This window comes from Anomaloglossus baeobatrachus, chromosome 11 (assembly GCF_048569485.1).
Source record: "Anomaloglossus baeobatrachus isolate aAnoBae1 chromosome 11, aAnoBae1.hap1, whole genome shotgun sequence".
Taxonomy (NCBI): domain Eukaryota; kingdom Metazoa; phylum Chordata; class Amphibia; order Anura; family Aromobatidae; genus Anomaloglossus; species Anomaloglossus baeobatrachus.
The window spans coordinates 176,751,106-176,769,349 of record NC_134363.1 but is presented as its reverse complement, the minus strand read 5'-3'; the positions used below and the strand labels follow the sequence as shown (position 1 = coordinate 176,769,349).

The following is an 18,244-nucleotide window of genomic DNA, read 5'->3' as shown; positions in this document are numbered from 1 at the left end:
ACAGAAAACCAACCTTCAGCAACACGTGCTACTACAAACCGCTCAGCTACTGCATTTAAAGTCTATGGTGCCGAATGAGCAGATAGAGCCCAGTGAAGTGGCGCAGCACATGCACACTAGACGTCCATAAAGGGTTCCTCGTAATAAATCAGGTGCATCAATTCGATGCCAGTCATAGGCCAATGTAAATTTGCACTGTAATTTGGCAGGCTGCACGTGACCACATCTCTTTTCGCTACTCACTGCCCACTTTTTAGAAAAATTTGCACTAGCTCAGGAAAAAGCAGTGGTGCGCTGTAATGTCTAAATTATATATTTTTATAAGCCACAAAACTGGTGAATGATCAATGATAAATTTCCATTCCACCTCCAAATTAGCTTTCACGTTGCAATTCTCTTGCAGACAACATTTTCTTTGGATGGCTTCTATTTTTCTTTAAATTTACATTAATCTCTGACAATAGATGAGAAGGATAGGGACGGGGGATACAAAGAACACCCGACCCTGCACCGGCCGGCGCGGTGGCCATTCCCTCTACGGCAGGCACTCAGCTCGGTCCCTGTCGCTCACCCACCTGCTCGTCGGAAGCCAGGTTTGTAAACAGAGGGATAATGTCGTTCTTCACATACTCCAGTTCAAGTACTTTAGCAAACTCTCCAAGCTTGGAGGCGGCAGCGCGGCGCACCATCGGAGTGTCATCAGAGCACAAGTTGCGGAAATGTCTAAAGAGAAGAAGAAAAAAAAAAAAATAATAATTAAATTATATTATATAAATATATTATATAATTATATAATATAATTATATATTAATATAAAATATAAATTATAAAATATAAATTATATTATATAATATAAATATATATTATAAAATATAAATATAATTATATTATATAATATAAAATATAATTGTATTATATTATATTATATATTTATATTTTTTTTTTAATTTTTTTTCATATAATGAAAATATTTTAAAGAGGTTGGCCACTACTTTATATATTTTGCTCATCTAATGTGATCAATATAAAGTGTAGTGTGAAATACCTTTATCAAAATGTTGGCACTGAGCGGCACCATCCCTGTAGCTCTGTGCCAATCACATGACCCCCCAGCTGCTGCTGGTATCCGGTGAGGTCACGTCAGGCTCTAGAAGTTGACTTCACTGAACCGTGCGGCCACTCACCCCAACCCTGCTGTGGGTGACGTTTCACCACCCACAGCACAGCCTTAAGAATGGAGCACGTGGTACAGGGGCCTGCCGACCCCAGCGCATGCTTCAGCTGAAGGTGCATCCGGGGGGTGCACATCCAGCTGAAATGTACTGCACTACAGAGACCTGCTGGGTCCCTGCGCTGGAAAATTGCTGTGGAGCGAGGGTCACAGGAGACTATGCTCGGGAGAACACATGTGCCCGCTATTTAAGGTAATGAATATTTACTGCTCCCCACTCCCATAATCCCACCCACCTCCCTACACAGAAGCCAGCAAGAGAGGTGGGCAGGATTACAGAAATGGGGAGCAGTGAATATTAATTTCTTTAAACAGAGGGCACATGTGTTCATCTAGCAGCTGCAGTAAGTCAAAGGCGGCTAGATATATCCATCAGTTATGGTACTGGAGAACCTCAAAGATATCACGAGATGACTTCTGTTCATTATTAATCCTTCATTTTGGCTCAGAAACCTTCATTCAATTGTCTGCGCGTCGCCTGACTGAGGTCTGCGTGCATTGTTCCTGCACCGCGGTGAGGACACTTACTGCCGGATCTCCGCCTTCACAGTACTAGACACTCTCGGGTAGCAGACGCTGAAAAGGCCACATGCAGACGTGCGGGAAGTGAACCAGTCTCCGCTGGCCAGACGTTTCACCAGCGGCACAAAGTGAGCTTCAAGGTCGACAGGAGAGTGTTCGTGAGAGATCTTCCTCAAGGATTCCACTGCTTTGTCACGAACCACGGTCTCTTCAACGGTGGCCAGGCTTTCCAGAGGCGGCTGCGAACACAGGACACCAAGAAATCAGATACTAATCACACATATTAAAGCCCTGTAGGTCGTCCATCAAAATTAAGTCAGTGTCCTGCAAGACATGGGTACTTCTGAGAGCAGCCGACCGCATCACTGCCACTTTTCAATTATTTTTATGCAACAATGGAAACAAAGCAGATATAAATCGAGCATATCCGATCCCTGTTAGCTTTGCCAAACCAGTAGCCACATCCCGCCACATTGTATGGCACCTCTGTCCCTTCCTGCCTGTAGTTCAGAAAGACACCGGGCAGAGAGAAGTGTAATTTATGAGCCCATAGGATCGGTGACCGGGAGCCCGTCCTATAAGCTGGGGCAGCACCACACACTATGCAGAAAGCAGGTCTGCAGGAGCAGAAATCATACTACAGCCCAAGTCAGGACATGGCTCAAGATTAAGCAAGTCTCTGATCCAGGTCAGGACATGCACAAATATCGCCGACCAACACAGAGAGCCCCAGCAATCAGACTGGCACAGGGCATCAATCTGTGCAGGATGGTTCCAGAACAGCATCTGATAAATGCCCCTTGATTATTGTGGTATCCCACTAATAATTTAGATTCTGACGTCATGACAGATCCCAGCGTCTGCGGGGTGCAGCCGGAGCGCAGGGCACGAAAGAACCCCAATACACATGCATGCTTGACTCAGATGAGCACGCATGTGTTCACAATAGAGAAGGCAATGATCACTGAATGAAGCAGTTGATCCCCCATATAAAACAAAGGATCAGTCATACTGAGATCCAATATGCCCCATCATGATATTCGCATTGGACACACGTGCAAACACACACACACGCTCAGTCATACTGCCTATAGCCACCCTCGAGTAATTCCCATCTCAGTATGTGAAGGTAATCATCAGTATATACCATCACGCCGTTCACTGGTCTACATATGCGTCCCAGTGTCTGTAGATGGGATGTCACCCACCACGGATCCCACCGTGCGGAAGGGAGAATAACCCTTTAATGGAGGATGGGTGGGGAAGACCACTGATCCCAAAAATGACAAGCAGCAGCACTATACCCCCCTTAATAGGGACATTCCCAGTAAACCCCTGAGCATCAGTCCATTCATGTGATTGGGGCAGACAAGAGCTCCTCTGTAAAGGGGGGGGGGGGGGGGGGGATGAAGCTCAGCGGCCCCTCATTCTCAGCATCGGTGGGGTTCCCAATCGTTACGATGGTCCTTATGATTTTAGTGATGACCTGACATTGGATAACCCCTTTAGGGCATTTTCTTTCCCGGGGTGCTCTGATGAATGAATGAATGAATTTTAGGGCTCTTGCAAATGACAATTCTTTGCTTCATGCGCCAGATTATTTTTTATACTGTAGACAAAAAAAAAACCGCAAAAGTGGATCCAAAACATTAAGGGGGAAAAAAAAAAACCCCAAAAACAAATCCCTGCCGTGTGCCGGCCTTCTAGAAATCTCGTTAACCTTTTCCTTGCAGCTTTTTTGTGCTTTTGCGCTCAGTGACTGCCTGATGTCTAGGGCAGGTTCTAGTCTGATCCGAGGATCTGGGAACCGCTGTGCGATAATCAGAAGCAGATGAGACGATCCGGTGTGCAGATGCGGGTCAGGAGAGCGAGGGCTCACGTGGAGAATGAGGCACGGCCAATTAGGTGCAGTGTGGCGGTGCGCGGATTACGGGAACTTTCCTCCGATGCACGGAGTGTGAGCAGCCGCTGATGACTACTAATCCGCCGCTCCATAAGCTTATTATGTGTACACTCGCAGGACCACCTGGAGCTGCCTGTTATGTTCCTGCCGCATCTGCTACCGACATACAGAAATTACTTTCAACTGAGCCGGTGACGTCGGGAGAAATATTTAAGAGCTGCCAAACTGAACGCGAGTGTGGGCCGGGAGCCAGGAGAGTGGGGCCCCCCAGATGGCACCTCATGTCTCAGTGCCCGCACCGCTCACAAGCCTTTCGTTCCAGAAGGCAGAAAAGGCTCAGAAGAGATCTAAGACTTTGGCAGCTTTACTTGCTGACGCACAAAGTAGATTGGCAGGGAAGTGGGGAGCCAGATGCGAGCTTTGTAGCTGGAGCCAACAGAGGACAAAGCGGGACCAGGCAGCAGTCTATTAGCAACTTTTATGTTTGAGGGAATTAGGGCCAGGAAGAACGGGAAACAAAAAAAGCCAAGTAATGTGGCGCTAAGGATGGAGACTCAAACATGGCCGCTGACTGTGTGCAAGCTACAAATATAAACGCCCCATCTATGCTGAAAAAGGAAAGCAAGCTGGAGTCATGTCAACCCGGCAGAGGGCCCCGACCGGGCGTCAACCCGGCAGAGGGCCCCGACCGGGCGCAACCCGGCAGAGGGCCCCGACCGGGCGTCAACCCGGCAGAGGGCCCCGACCGGGCGTCAACCCGGCAGAGGGCCCCGACCGGGCGTCAACCCGGCAGAGGGCCCCGACCGGGCGTCAACCCGGCAGAGGGCCCCGACCGGGCGTCAACCCGGCAGAGGGCCCCGACCGGGCGTCAACCCGGCAGAGGGCCCCGACCGGGCGTCAACCCGGCAGAGGGCCCCGACCGGGCGTCAACCCGGCAGAGGGCCCCGACCGGGCGTCAACCCGGCAGAGGGCCCCGACCGGGCGTCAACCCGGCAGAGGGCCCCGACCGGGCGTCAACCCGGCAGAGGGCCCCGACCGGGCGTCAACCAGGCAGAGGGCCCCTGTGTCCCCCTCCACTCCTCCACCTCTTCACACTGCAAAGACAAAGCTTGCAGGATGGGAGAGTGATTAGTTTGGTGTCAATAGGTCACCCATGCTGCGGGTCCAATCAGTCAATCTTCAGGAGAAACCCCAAGGAGAATATCCATGTAGCTTCATCATTAAAGGACGTCGTGAGCGACAAGTCTCCAGCAGAAAAAACGTCACTGGAGCTCGATTAATATTATATAATGGCTCCAGTGTAAAATAGAGAACCAGAAAGACAAATAGAGTTCAGTACTTAAATTAGTGGGAAACTTAAGGGAACCGGTCACCAGATTTGGGGCCTATAAGCTGCGGCCACCACCAGTAAGCCCTTACATACAGCATATTAAAATGCTGTATATAAAAGATCCCAGGCCGCTGTATTCAACATAAAAAACCCATGTTATTCCCCTAGGGTATGGTCCACTCCGGTGAGTGTTGCTGCTCTCCGGCCCAGCGCCTCCTCCTCGCGGTGATTGCCGTCCTCCTACTCCACTCACCATGGATGACACGATCTACGTATTCTACATCGGCCAGCGTTGCGATCCTGCGCAGGCGCACTTTGATCTGGCGTTCTGGGGGCAGACCAAAGTACTGTATAGCGCGCCCGCACACGTGCACTACAACGCGTTGATCTGCCCTAAGCAGGATCGCAATGCCGGCCTGTGTAGAAGATGTAGATCGCATTATCTACAGTGGGCAGGACGGAAGGAGGACAGCGATCGAAGCAGAAGAGGCGCTGGACCGGAGAGCAGCGACACCCATCAGACCGATCCGTCCCCTAGGAGAGTGCGACCTGGGCTCTTATATACAGCATTCTAATATGCTGTATATAAGGGCTTTATGATTGTGGCCGCAGCTTCTAGTCCCCAAATCTGGCGACAGGTTCAGTTTAAGCTTGGGTCGGAGTTTCCTTTTAAAACAAGAGCTACATGCGATCCATATATTAACCCCTTACATAAAAAATAATAAAAAGAAGCAAAAAACTCACAAGCAAACAATGCACAAATTCGGGTCCGCCAACCAGAGTGGTGAAGCTGCCCAGCTGCTCGGCCAGAGCCAGGAGCACCTCATCTTCATCGTATATGGTATCTAGGAAAAAAAGAAATAAATAAAAATACTGAAAATCTCACCACAAATCCCAACACATCAAAAGTAGACGTCGTGATCCGTACAACTGCAGCGAGCAAACTGTTCTGATTTAAGCAAAATTATCTGCAGATCTGATCCATACATGTAATCGCTGGAAGCCGGGACATGGAGACCGGGGGGAACCAGAGGGGTGATAGTTTTTTGGTTTAGCTGGAGCTCGGTATCGGCTTCATAGCTGTTCCCGGCCACTGGCTGCAGGGAAGCTCCATATATGTGCTGCCGTTCAACCAAAAATGACCGAATCTGAAGTTTGATTTTGTTTTAAATATTCATTATGCGGTTCTGAAACTTGTGGTTAATTGACTTTTCCACATTTTAGGGGGTTCTTCCTATGGGCTGGTATTTTATTTTTTACTTTTTTCAAAAATAACCTGAACATAAGTTTATAGTAAACCCAAAAAGACCAGCAGGGTGAAACGTTTCATGGTCTGGTGCGCCGCTGTCCAGGAAAAAAAAATTGGAGGGGGATGCCGAGCTAAAGAAATGCTGCAACTCCTTAGGCTATGTGTCCACGGTAGAATGTACCTGCGGATTTTTCTGCATGAAAATCCGCTACTTTCGCGGCAAATCCGCACCTTATTTTTGCCGCGGATTACCGCGGATTTTTATTTCCCCCCCCCCCCATTCTATACCCAAAATCCGCAACAATAATTGACATGCTGCAGATTTTTCCGGATCAAAATCCGCGGCAAATCTGCCGCGGAAAAATCCGCGGCAAATCTGCCGCGGAAAAATCCGCAGCATGGACACAGCATTTCCAAAATGCCATTGGAATGGCTTGGAAGTGCCGCTGCTGCAGATTTTCGGAAAATCCGCGGTAAATCTGCAGCAAAATCCGCGGTAAATCCGCAGCGTGGGCACATAGCCTTAATGTTTAAAGGCAGAACTATGGTACAATGTTAGATGATACTAAGAACTGGACAACATCGGCCATAATACAAGTTATGGGGGCCAGAAATCGCGCACCACAGGTAAGCCGCGCACCACAGGTAAGCCGCGCACCACAGGTAAGCCGCGCACCACAGGTAAGCCGCGCACCACAGGTAAGCCGCGCACCACAGGTAAGCCGCGCACCACAGGTAAGCCGCGCACCACAGGTAAGCCGCGCACCACAGGTAAGCCGCGCACCACAGGTAAGCCGCGCACCACAGGTAAGCCGCGCACCACAGGTAAGCCGCGCACCACAGGTAAGCCGCGCACCACAGGTAAGCCGCGCACCACAGGTAAGCCGCGCACCACAGGTAAGCCGCGCAGAGCTGTTTTCACCACAGGTAAGCCGCGCAGAGCCGTTTTCACCACAGGTAAGCCGTGCAGAGCTGTTTTCACCACAGGTAAGCCGTGCAGAGCTGTTTTCACCACATTTGAGACAAATAGTGTGATTATTCTGATCAGACTGGCATCAGTTTTTCTTTGATGACGATGATGAGACTGAGTGCTGCAGGCTGCTGATCCTTGGGCAAAGGATATACACAGACCTGCTACATAGTGTATACACACACACACACACACACACACACAGTATAGCAGGTGATTAGGACACAGTGGGGGACCCTAATAAAGCACACATCTGGGGCAGACATAGGATACTGGAATAAAAGGGGCTGCACAAGGCTGGGGTCCTCTCCAGGCTCCAATGATGGTGACACCACACTATCACTATACACTTACCAGTGAGAAATGGAAGCAGCTCCGTCCTGGTCCTCTCCACGCCCAGAGCCAGCGCTATGGTGGACAACTTCTTGATGCTGTTGAGACGTAGCTGCAAGGAAAGAAGAGCAGAGCGTTACTGAGGCTGCAGCCGGGGACTGACCAGATCTGACAACACGGCCGCAGAGGAGCCTTTCCTCTAGTGGATTATTATCACGCCAACTCTGCAAATTCCCACACAGCAACTCAAAAGGGGAAAAAAATCCAGACGACAGTCCAAGACCAAAACGTGTCGGATTTGGTGTAGATTTAGCAGAGTGGCTGCAGCGGTAAAATCACAAACACAGCAATCACTGCGCTTTAGGCTCTGCTGATCTAGAAGCTGTAGTTGTGACGGTACCGCTGCAGCCAGTCACCGAGCTGTGGTCGCGACGGTACCGCTGCAGCCAATCACCAAGCCGTGGTCGCGACGGTACCGCTGCAGCCAGAACACGAGACCTGAGCAGCAGACTGACAGCGCTGAACCCAGGGAGTAACTTAGCTTTGTCATTTCACTTGATTTCAATCATTTCCAGCGAGACCGTGCCCCTTGCAGGACAAAGCGCAGGGCTTGTCTAAACTATATGAATGTGGTGCAAGTCATAATTTGTGAGTAATTTAGACTGATAAATCTCTTCCAACATAAGTTAAAAGGGTTAATTCCAACATTGCAAGTTATCACTATCACCTATCAACAGGATTGGATGTTTCCAAGAATCCCCCGGGGCGCGCGGCCACCGCTTCATTCACTCACTATGGGACCGGTGAAGATGGCCTAGTACAAGGTTACATTAGTCTCAGACAATAAAGGCGACGGCTGTCAGCGCCACTAATCAGCAAGTCATCACCTATAATGTGGATAGGTAACTTGCAAGGCTGGAGTAATCCTATAAGTGAAGAATGTGGAATATAATATAATATAATATATCAGTAGAGCATATGACAGAAGAGCTGTCCGTATACCGGCCATTACTGAGCCCGCACATTGCAGTCACAGGAGCCCCAGTCATCACATGCAGAATGATCGGCTCGCGGGCGAGGATGAGTCTCCTCCTGAATGTATCATGTCACTCTCTGGATCCAGGATCAGATCCCGCACCGTGGGACCCACTGGCTCACATACAAGTCATTATACAGGAACACTCCACAGATTGCAGCTATGACTATGGGATGATGGTATAACAAGACGGGCCACAAAGGACACGCGCTGATGAATGCACCCCGCTAGGAAGGGAGAGGGGGCGGCTAAATACACGCAGGAGAAACACGTGCACCCTCAGCCTTTGGGGCTAAACCCTCATATACTTCAAAGGTGTCCTGATCTTCAGCTGCAGGCCCCGGCAGCTTCTCCTCCAGTTTATGGACAGTACGGGGGGGGGTTCTTGTATACTGGAGTGGTGGCTGAAGGGGGCTGGCTAAGCAATAGCTATGGCAGAGGAGGCTCAGCTGCTGAAATGCGCGGGCAGCCAGCCTCCTTCACACTGGATTGGCCTAGTGTAGGCTGGGGAAATGCTGTACATAAAGAATCCAGTGTATACATGCAGGGGCTGCAAAGCTGGAACCGGCAGCAGGTAAAGGGGTCTCCCCAGTAGGGTGCAATGATGGAAAAGGGTTTATGTGGTGGATTGTAGTCAGGGGACGTCACATGCCCACGATCATCCACAGGCTGGTGTCAGAGCCAACCATATGCAAGTCCAGACAGCCAACCTTACAGAGCAGTCCTTTCTAAGGCCCGAGTTCCCGTCCCAATAGTACCCCCCCCCTCACCCCCAATAATCACTTCATCAGGGGTCCCTTAACCAGCCAGTTTCAGTTTTCAGTCTCATTAAAAGGGGTGTTCCCATCTCCAAGAAACTATCCCAACATGTAGTAGGTGGAATGATAGTCGTTCTCCTGATTAGTTACGATGCTTACCTCATGTGCAGGGCATTACAGCTTAGGTATCAATGGTTACAAACACTTAATGACAGTTGCCTGTGGTTGTAACCATGGATACCTAAGCTGCAATGCCCTGCACATGAGGTAAGCAACATAGTTCTCCTGATTAGCTATGTTCCTTACCTCATGTGCAGGGGATTGCAGCTTAGGTATCTATGGTTACAACCACAGGCAACTGTCATTATGAGTGTTTGTAACCATGGATACCCAAGCTGTAATGCTCTGCACATGAGGTAAGCAACGTAGTTAATCAGGAGAACTATACATTTCTCATTGGACGCATTAGCTAATATTATTATTACACCTAATACATAGTGGTATAGGATCTTGGAGATGGGAATACCCCTTAAAATGTTAAAGTATTACTCCTACTCTAGCCACTGTCACAGATAAGATCAAAATCCCCAGGTATCTAGTAAACGGATGTACGAGGTAATGGCTCCACTTTGCAGTAGGCCATACTCGTGTAATGTGCTGATAAACACAGAGGGGGCGCCATCAATACTGTCACCAAACACAACCCACAGCTAAGATACTATCCATCACCCAACCATAGACCTCAGATGTAAGACTTATAGTGTACAAGCCGTCTGTGGCACATTACCAAGCAAACTAAAGGATCTGGATGCCTTCAGGGACATTATGTTTTTTCTTTAATCCATTTTTTTTTTTTTGCTAAAATGACATTTTTTGAAATTGGGTTTCATTAAAAATGTAGTAGTTTGGCTTTTAGGGATTCTTTGTTTGCTGCACATTGCCATCGTTCTGATGGAGTTTGGAGGCCGCATTCACACATCCTTGTGCTGTCCGTTCACAGAGTTGCGTGTCCTTTTCTTATCCATTTTGAAGACCATACTGCCATTTAAGTTGATGGAGAATTGTTATACTGTGCTTCCCTATACTGTTACAAGAGAAAGGGTTTTGGTACTGAAAGTTGTCATATTAAAAAGCAACTTCAGATCACAGAGCCATTGCAGGGTCTGGGTATACAAATTCATTAAAATGTTTAACTCTGTGGGCACAGGACTCATCCTGTCAGGAGGATTTATGACCCACTACAAAATGTGAGGAGTCTGCTCCAGAGACTGAAAGCACCAGGCCTCTGATCCTACATGGATATTGGGACAATAAACCTTTCACACCACTAATCAAAGCTAATTAAGGATTCACTCTCTGAGCTTGGTGTTTATTTAAATGTCCTTTTATTATGCCATCCCTCTGCTCTGTTTGTGCATATATTTGTGTTTATTGGTATTTTGTCATACCATGCCTGATGAAGGGACATGAGATGTCTCGAAAGCTTGCTTTGTAACATAGCTTTATTTTAGCTAGCCATTAAAAGGTATCACAACAAGATTATAATTTTGTTTCTCTCACAGAGAACAATCAATCCCTATAGTGTGAAATAAAATGGCATGCAGACACATGCCGGCCAGGCAGAAGCCAAACGACCAGACTGCTGGCCTTCTGATATATGGGCAACGAAGGGGTCTTCCCAGTATCTGCTCTTGATGTATACCTCTGGCTAAGTGCACGGGTGCAGCGAGTACGTGGCTTTATAATCACCCTACCAGAACTCTCACTTCACGAAGATAACCTATTAAGTCAAATGGTGCATATTTATTAATGAAACTCAACTACGCGAAAATGCAATTAAAATATCTGCACACCCCTTCGACCACGACGGCGGACAGGAGAGGGAACGGCCTCTTAGCTTCCGCCATCCATCCATCCAAGAAACAGTTCTCCTGCTCCTGGGCAGAAGTCACGGACCACCGTCATAGCCAACATAGCCAATGGAATGGGGCATACAAAGCGATTAGTTACCCCTGTCAATGTGCCAAATGAATAATAAAAAGTATCAAACCCATATGAAATAGGTTCAATAATGGATGCAAAAATAGATGCTCAAAGATAGCTGAGATTTTGACAAGCCCTCCAAAACCTCAGCTACCTAGGAGTTGAAACGTTGTCCTCTTACACATGGGAGTCTAATTTTTTCATCTAAAACCTTGGAGGGCTGCCTGTATTTTTGCCTTTTTTTTTTTTTAATCTATCTGTACAGATAAGATTAGGTGTGGGGGGGAAAAAAAAAAAAAAAAAAAAAAAAAAAAAAAACAAAGAAAAAACCAAACACACGCCAGGGAAAACAGTCAGAATTACTGACCCTCCGCAGGACCAGAGCTGCCTCTCTGCCTCTGTCCTTGCTGTTTGGCTGCAGCGGTGATTTGTACTGCAGTCCATCTCTGGGCTCAATGGCTCATGCCCTCTATATTGACATCACTGTCAGAGCTAGTGGTTGGCTGCAGCAGTCACATCACTGCTGCAGCCTGTCAAAGAATGGAAGAAACAGCTTCACGAAATACTCATTGTATGGGGTGGAGAATGGGGTCCCCTGCTCCCCCCTCAATGGACACTCCAGAGAGGAGGTGTCGAGGTGGTCTCTAAACCATCTCCTTTGTGGTTTATACAAAAGCCAACAAGTACAGCTCAGCATCACAGCCATAGCTGCCATCTCTGCTCTCCTCTCTCCCCAGAGATACTTAGGGCACGCTCACACAACCTACTTTTCGCTTGACGGACGCGGCGCACGCCAGTACAGTGTATACAGTACAATGGCAGCGCAATGCTGTCATGTGACTGGACCATGTGACCTGGACGTTGCAGCGCTACCACTGTACTGTATCGTACTGTAATGGCGTGTGCTGTATCCGTCAAACTGGAGAAAAGCCGGATGTGTGAGTGTGCCCTTAGTACACTTCAAAGTTGTTTTTTTTTTTTAATGTCTAGCAAGTTCAACCAAAGGATGGTAGATCTGCTTAGGGAAATACAGGTTCACCGGGGGACTATACAGAATGGCACAGCACAGCAGTGGGCAAACCAGGCACGGGCTGTGCACCCCTGTGTTGGAGGAGACTGATTGCGCTTTTTTATTCAGATTTCTGAACATCCAATAAAATTCAATTTAAATATATTAATGAAAGCTCCATTATTTGAAGCAGTTTAAACACGGGACCCACAAAAGGATTAGCCCCCCCCCATATCTGCGACCTGCTGCAGGTCAATATACAAATCCACAGATCAGCCTCAGATTTCTGCGGAAAACTACACAGAGGTGTCAAATACAAAACCCGTAGGCCAAATCCAGCTTTGTTATTTTCTGTGGCCGACGAGGTCAGGAGCTCTTTATTTTCCCCCATATGGAGAGCCAGTGGCAGCATCAGGGGTGTCGCTAGAGTCAAAGATCAGGAGCTCCAGCCCAAACTTCTAACCTGGAGCTCTAGTTCTCCTATGACCGCTGCATTGAACTAGGTCGGAGTAAACAGAGTAAACATGACGCCAACACCGTTCAATTCCACTCCGTTCTCTGTAACTTTCCATCTCCTAAGCCACAGACCGCTATAGGCCTGCAACTTATGAGACATCAGCGTTGCCACGTAAGCAGCGTGATTACATAATTTCGTCACGCTGCGTCTGAGGGGCGCAATATATGAGAGTGAGACTGGGGTACCAGGAATCTGGACTAGGTAAGTAAACTTTATGCATATCACGCTGGATACAGGAGGTAGGGGGCACTATATAGGGGGATGTGGGGTGGCCCACACTGTATATAGGGGAAAATCAGTGGAGGCAGATACTGCACATAGGAGCCTAAGTAACAACCCATATCTTCCATAAATTTATGACAAATTGTGTGACTACAAAATGCAAATACCGTTTAGATGAAAAAAAAACCTCCCCGTGAACATACCCGCTGCTTGGGCTACACGGATGCACCACACCCTGCACAGCTCAATCTGGATGATGTGTAATGATGAGGTTGGGAGGGTGTTTTCTGTGTAATTATAAGAGGATGTCCACTGCCTCACAACTAGAGTTGAGCGGACTTCTAGTAATCCGGGTCTGGTGGATCAGTCGCGGATTGGAAAAGAAGTCCGGTTCCGATCCGGAATCATGTATGTGAATGGGGAGCGGATGCGCGACAAGAGCGTGGAAAAAAAAAAAAATCCAGGATCCGGATCGGACGCTGAAACCGCGCGGATCCGGATTTTTACAGTTCGGGTCCGCTCAACACTACTCACAACCCTTTATTAATATCACCAGGTGGCTGCATAAAAAAAAAAAAAAAAAAAAAAAAAAACCACACCAGCAGAGCCGCTGCTCCACTCATAGCCGTGTGTTTCCTGCTGGTACCCTAACACAATGTCACGTGACCATGACCACTGCAGCCAATCAGCAGCCACTGGATGCATACTCACCATTTTTGTCCGAGTGGTAGAAACCTTCTCTTTTGACAAAAGCTTGAGTGCTGGGGCTGATGAGTAGACCGCACTGTAGGTTTCTGCACATTGACCAGCCAATGGTTTACTTTAATAGTGTGGAATAAAGAATTGTTTTATACATTTTGGATGAGTTGCTGGATCACCTTTTCTTCCCCTGACTGATGAGTAGAAGTGGACAGCCCCTATAATACTTTACCCATCAGCCAGTAACCAGGAGCGACAAGTAACTACACGCCGACTTCAGCCGCAACACTACTACACATGAGCAACTCGGATTGTGGAATAGTCAAAATTAGCCTTTCAGTTAGCATTTAAAAAATAAAAAAAAAAAAAAATCCACCAACATTTTTCCCCCCCAAATCTAATTTTTTGTGATTCCCTTCAGTCAAGATGACAGAGGGCCGGGTGGGTACTGCGGTGAGGGTGCAGAAGACGACTCTGCGCCAAACAAGTGAGTGCTGCAGGGAATAGATGCTGCGCCTTATTTGGCAAAGGCAAGGCTGCAGTGATGGGGCGGAATCGACGCTGTGCTGGACTTAGCGGGAGCAGCAGCGATGGGGCAGAAAATGACACCATACAAAAATCAGGCATACGAGGACCAGATGACGCCAGGCCGGGTGAGGGCATAACACATCGTGCCAGACAGGGGCTGCTGTGATGGGGCAGAAGACAACACCGGGCCGGACCAGGACAATGGCCGGGGGCATAAAAGGATACTGTGCCAGAGTTGAGTAAGGGCCAGAAGACGCCGCCGTGCCAGAGCCAGGCATATCACAATGCAGTGTCGTAGCCGGGGATTGGGCCAGAAGACCGCTCCATGCCAGAGCCAGTTGTGGACTACGGTGCTAGGGCAGAAAATAATGCCGTGACGGAGCAGGGTGAGCACAGAACACGATGCTGTGCCAGAGCCGGGTGGGCGAGCGCTGGGGTAGAGCCAGGAAAGGATATCGTCCTGGAGCCAGGCGAGAGGCATGAAATGACACCTTGCCAGAGCCAGGCAGGGGCTGCAGTGATGGGGCAGGAAACGACAAAGTGCTTGAGCAAGGCGCAGACTACAACGCCATGGCGGGGGCTGCTGCAGAAGACACCGCCGTACTGGAGCCATGCAGGAGAGTACTGCGGTGATGGGACAGAAGATGAAGCTGTATTGGAGCCAGGCGAGTGCTGTGGGGGTAGGGGTAGAAAAGAAAAAAAAAAAAAAGCCAAAACACTGCACCGGAAACCGGCTGGGTGAGGGCCAGAAGACAACACTGCTCTAAAGCCAGGTGGGTGCTGCGGTGATGGCGCAGAAGATGACGCTGTACTGTAGGCAGGCGAGTGCTGCGGTGATGGGACAGAAGACTACGCTGTACTGGAGCCAGGCGAGTGCTGCGGTGATGGGGCAGAAGACTACGCTGTACTGGAGCCAGGCGAGTGCTGCGGTGATGGCGCAGAAGACTACGCTGTAGTGGAGCCAGGCAGGCGAGTGCTGCAGTGATGGCACAGAAAATGACGCTGTACTGGAGCCAGGCAGGCGAGTGCTGCAGTGATGGCACAGAAAATGACGCTGTACTGGAGCCAGGCAGGCGAGTGCTGCAGGAATGGGACAGAAGATGACGCTATACTGGAGCGAGGCAGGCGAGTGCTGCAGGAATGGGGCAGAAGACGCTGTACTGGAGCCAGGCAGGCGAGTGCTGCAGTGATGGGACAGAAGATGACGCTGTACTGGAGCCAGGCAGGCGAGTGCTGCGGTGATGGCACAGAAGACGACGCTGTACTGGAGCCAGGCAGGCGAGTGCTGCAGTGATGGGACAGAAGATGACGCTGTACTGGAGCCAGGCAGGCGAGTGCTGCGGTGATGGCACAGAAGACGACGCTGTACTGGAGCCAGGCAGGCGAGTGCTGCGGTGATGGCACAGAAGACTACGCTGTACTGGAGCCAGGCAGGCGAGTGCTGCGGTGATGGCACAGAAGACTACGCTGTACTGGAGCCAGGCAGGCGAGTGCTGCAGTGATGGGACAGAAGACGACGCTGTACTGGAGCCAGGCAGGCGAGTGCTGCGGTGATGGCACAGAAGACGACGCTGTACTGGAGCCAGGCAGGCGAGTGCTGCAGTGATGGCACAGAAGACGACGCTGTACTGGAGCCAGGCAGGCGAGTGCTGCGGTGATGGCACAGAAGACGACGCTGTACTGGAGCCAGGCAGGCGAGTGCTGCAGTGATGGGACAGAAGATGACGCTGTACTGGAGCCAGGCAGGCGAGTGCTGCGGTGATGGCACAGAAGACTACGCTGTAGTGGAGCCAGGCAGGCGAGTGCTGCGGTGATGGCACAGAAGACTACGCTGTACTGGAGCCAGGCAGGCGAGTGCTGCGGTGATGGCACAGAAGACTACGCTGTACTGGAGCCAGGCAGGCGAGTGCTGCGGTGATGGCACAGAAGACGACGCTGTACTGGAGCCAGGCAGGCGAGTGCTGCGGTGATGGCACAGAAGACGACGCTGTACTGGAGCCAGGCAGGCGAGTGCTGCGGTGATGGGACAGAAGACGACGCTGTACTGGAGCCAGGCAGGCGAGTGCTGCGGTGATGGCACAGAAGACGACGCTGTACTGGAGCCAGGCAGGCGAGTGCTGCAGTGATGGGACAGAAGACGACGCTGTACTGGAGCCAGGCAGGCGAGTGCTGCAGTGATGGGACAGAAGACGACGCTGTACTGGAGCCAGGCAGGCGAGTGCTGCAGTGATGGGACAGAAGACGACGCTGTACTGGAGCCAGGCAGGCGAGTGCTGCGGTGATGGGACAGAAGACGACGCTGTACTGGAGCCAGGCAGGCGAGTGCTGCGGTGATGGCACAGAAGACGACGCTGTACTGGAGCCAGGCAGGCGAGTGCTGCGGTGATGGCACAGAAGACTACGCTGTACTGGAGCCAGGCAGGCGAGTGCTGCAGTGATGGGACAGAAGATGACGCTGTACTGGAGCCAGGCAGGCGAGTGCTGCAGTGATGGGACAGAAGATGACGCTATACTGGAGCGAGGCAGGCGAGTGGAGCAGGAATGGGGCAAAAAAAACAACGATGTACCAGAACCGGCCGGGTGAGGGCCAGAAGACAACACTATGCTAGAGCCAGGTGGGTGGGGGTTGCGGAGATGGGGCAGCAGACGCCGCCGTACCGGAATGGGGCTGTTCAGGGCCCGGAGCGGCAGAGGACACCGTGCTGGAGCCAGGAGACAAGAATCTGTTTTTTAACCCTTTGTTTTATTCTTATGGGGTCAGGACAGACCCCGCTCGTCACATGCCGCCATCAAGGTTGCCTGGTGACTTATCGGCGATTAGGAGGCGCCATCACTGGTGGCCCTGGTAACAGCCCCCTGCTCGGCAGCCATACTGGCGGTCCCCGGGCGCGTCCTGCACACACAGGCTCCGGTCCCGGCCGCTCACCTGCACGTCCTCGTTCCTCAGCTCGTCTATCAGCACAGCGATAGGGTACAAAGAGTCATCTCCGTCGGCTCCGGCCATCGTGACACCGGCTGCGGCTCGGTTTTCCTCGCCCACTCTCGGCCTACTTCCGTTCAGGAACGAGAGCTGAGCACCGGAAGTGACGACAAGCTGCGGCTGAAAATCGCCACACCCCTTCAACCGGAACATAATGCGCAGGCGCGGTGGAGACCAGGCCGCCTTGTGTTCTCTCGTCCTCATAGCAGCTCGGTCGCCATAGTATCTGAGGGAATATATTGCCTCGTCCTACACTGCGGCAGAGAGGAGCTGACTGTGATTGGGCAGATGTAGGCAAAACAACTGCCATAGCAACCAATCAGAGCGCATCCTTCATTATTTTAAAAGCGCTGTAAGAAATGAAAGATACAATGTGATTGGTGGGATCCTCGGGACCGCCCACTAATGAACAAGTGGCTGCACATGCGCATTCACTGTCCATAGGAGTCAGACAATTAAAGGGATTTTCCAGGATAGATGATAACTATTAAATCAGAGGAGATGTGATCATAGATGGCAACAACTGGGGTCTTTAATCCTTTATTTGAATAGAGTTTGGGTTGCTCATACTTAAAGGGGTACTCCTGAAATAATTCTGTCCAGCTAGCCCCTGGCTGCACTCATCTCCCGGTGTTGGATGTTGATTTTGTCACTGACGATAAACACAACAGCCAATCAGTAAGCTCGGCGACTAACGGGGTGTCCCGTGTACCCTAGCAGAGCCGCTGAGCTCAGTGATTAGCGCTATCGGCATGACATCAATGACAAAGTCCCCATCAGACACCGGGGGCAGAGGCGGAGACTCACCGATGGACCAGGGGAAGGTGAGAAGAGCAAACAATCTACACCCAGGGCAGAACTTGGTCTGAAAGTGAACAACCCCTTTAAGAATATTTTTTTTTTTTTTTAAGCTTCTAACATAATTATACTATACAAGTTTGGTATCGCCAAAATCGTACTGACCTGGAGAATCA

At 50.1% G+C, this 18,244-nt stretch overlaps 1 protein-coding gene across 1 annotated transcript in view; it reads right to left on the bottom strand.

Annotated features, from left to right (window-relative positions):
- PPP2R1B (protein phosphatase 2 scaffold subunit Abeta) overlaps positions 1 to 17,408 on the bottom strand; it is a 27,161-nt gene extending 9,753 nt beyond the window's left edge. The window contains exons 1-5 of the mRNA XM_075327348.1: positions 17,217 to 17,408; positions 7,560 to 7,650; positions 5,731 to 5,831; positions 1,760 to 1,992; positions 572 to 723 (exon numbers count right to left, since the gene is read on the bottom strand). Coding sequence (XP_075183463.1) covers positions 572 to 723; positions 1,760 to 1,992; positions 5,731 to 5,831; positions 7,560 to 7,650; positions 17,217 to 17,294 — 655 coding nt within the window. The 5' untranslated portion in view covers positions 17,295 to 17,408. The remainder of the gene's footprint in view (positions 1 to 571; positions 724 to 1,759; positions 1,993 to 5,730; positions 5,832 to 7,559; positions 7,651 to 17,216) is intronic.
- Between the last annotated feature and the right edge of the window lie 836 nt (positions 17,409 to 18,244).